Source organism: Dipodomys ordii, unplaced genomic scaffold (genome assembly GCF_000151885.1).
Source record: "Dipodomys ordii isolate 6190 unplaced genomic scaffold, Dord_2.0 Scaffold266, whole genome shotgun sequence".
Lineage (NCBI taxonomy): Eukaryota > Metazoa > Chordata > Mammalia > Rodentia > Heteromyidae > Dipodomys > Dipodomys ordii.
Genome location: NW_012267482.1, coordinates 377132 through 378107, shown reverse-complemented (window position 1 = coordinate 378107; position 976 = coordinate 377132). Strand labels below are relative to the sequence as shown.

Genomic DNA, 976 nt, shown 5'->3' with positions numbered 1-976 from the left:
CAGGCGCACACGGCGCCGGCGCGCGGCGGCGGCTCACCTCCGGGATGCAGTCGTCGTGCGTCACCACGCGCACGATGTCGTCCAGCGGCAGCAGCGAGTTGCACTTGATCTCCGTGTAGACGTTCTTGCCCTCGGTGCAGGCGGCCAGCAGCTCCACCAGGCCCACGTGGTAGGCCAGCGGCCCGTCCGCGTCCCCGCGCGCGCGCTCCGAGCACATCATGTGCAGCAGGATCGGGAAGGACGCGCGGTCGTTGTAGAACACCAGCACGTCCTCGCCGCCGTTGACGAGCTGCGGGAAGGGGCAGACCTGCCGCACTGCGCATGCGCCGCGCGGGCCGTGCGCAAGCCCCGTGTATGTCCCGTGCAGGCCCCGTGTATGTCCCGTGCGCATGCCCACCGCGCAGGCCCCGCGCAGGCCCCGTGCACAGGCCTCCTTCTTCCCTCTTTCCTTCCTTCTCTCCTTCCCTTCCTTCCCTCCTTCCTTCTCTCCTTCCTTTCTTCCCTCCCTCCCTCCTTCCCTCCTTCCTTACCCCCTTCCTCTTTCCTTTCTTTCTCTTTTTATCTCCAAATTTACAGGCGATTCCTCTCTCAGTATACAGGACATGGAGACACACTTTCTCCTTTTCCTTTTCCAGTCCTGGGTTTGAACTCGGGGCCTGGGCGCTGCCCTGATCTGCTTTGCTCTACCACGTGACCCACAGCGAAGCTTCCAGTCTTTTCTGTGTATATGGTGCTGAGGAATCGAACCCAGGGCCTCATGCATGCAAGGCAAGCACTCTACCACTGAGCCACCTTCCCAGCCCCTTCCTATTTTTGATGGTACTGGGGTTTGAACTCAGAGCCTTCTCTCGTTTGTTTATCCAGTCAAGGCTGGCTCTCTACATTTAAACCACACTTCCGCTTCTAACTTTTGCTGATTAATTGGAGATAAAAGAGTCCCTTGGATTTGTCTGATCCAGATGGCTTTGAACTGAGT

General features: G+C 59.1%; 1 protein-coding gene across 2 annotated transcripts in view; it reads right to left on the bottom strand.

Annotated features, from left to right (window-relative positions):
• Itpr2 (inositol 1,4,5-trisphosphate receptor, type 2) overlaps positions 1-976 on the bottom strand; it is a 153343-nt gene that overhangs the window by 69169 nt on the left and 83198 nt on the right. For both annotated transcript variants that reach the window (XM_013036243.1, XM_013036244.1), the window contains one exon: positions 38-289. In XM_013036243.1, coding sequence (XP_012891697.1) covers positions 38-289 — 252 coding nt within the window. The remainder of the gene's footprint in view (positions 1-37; positions 290-976) is intronic.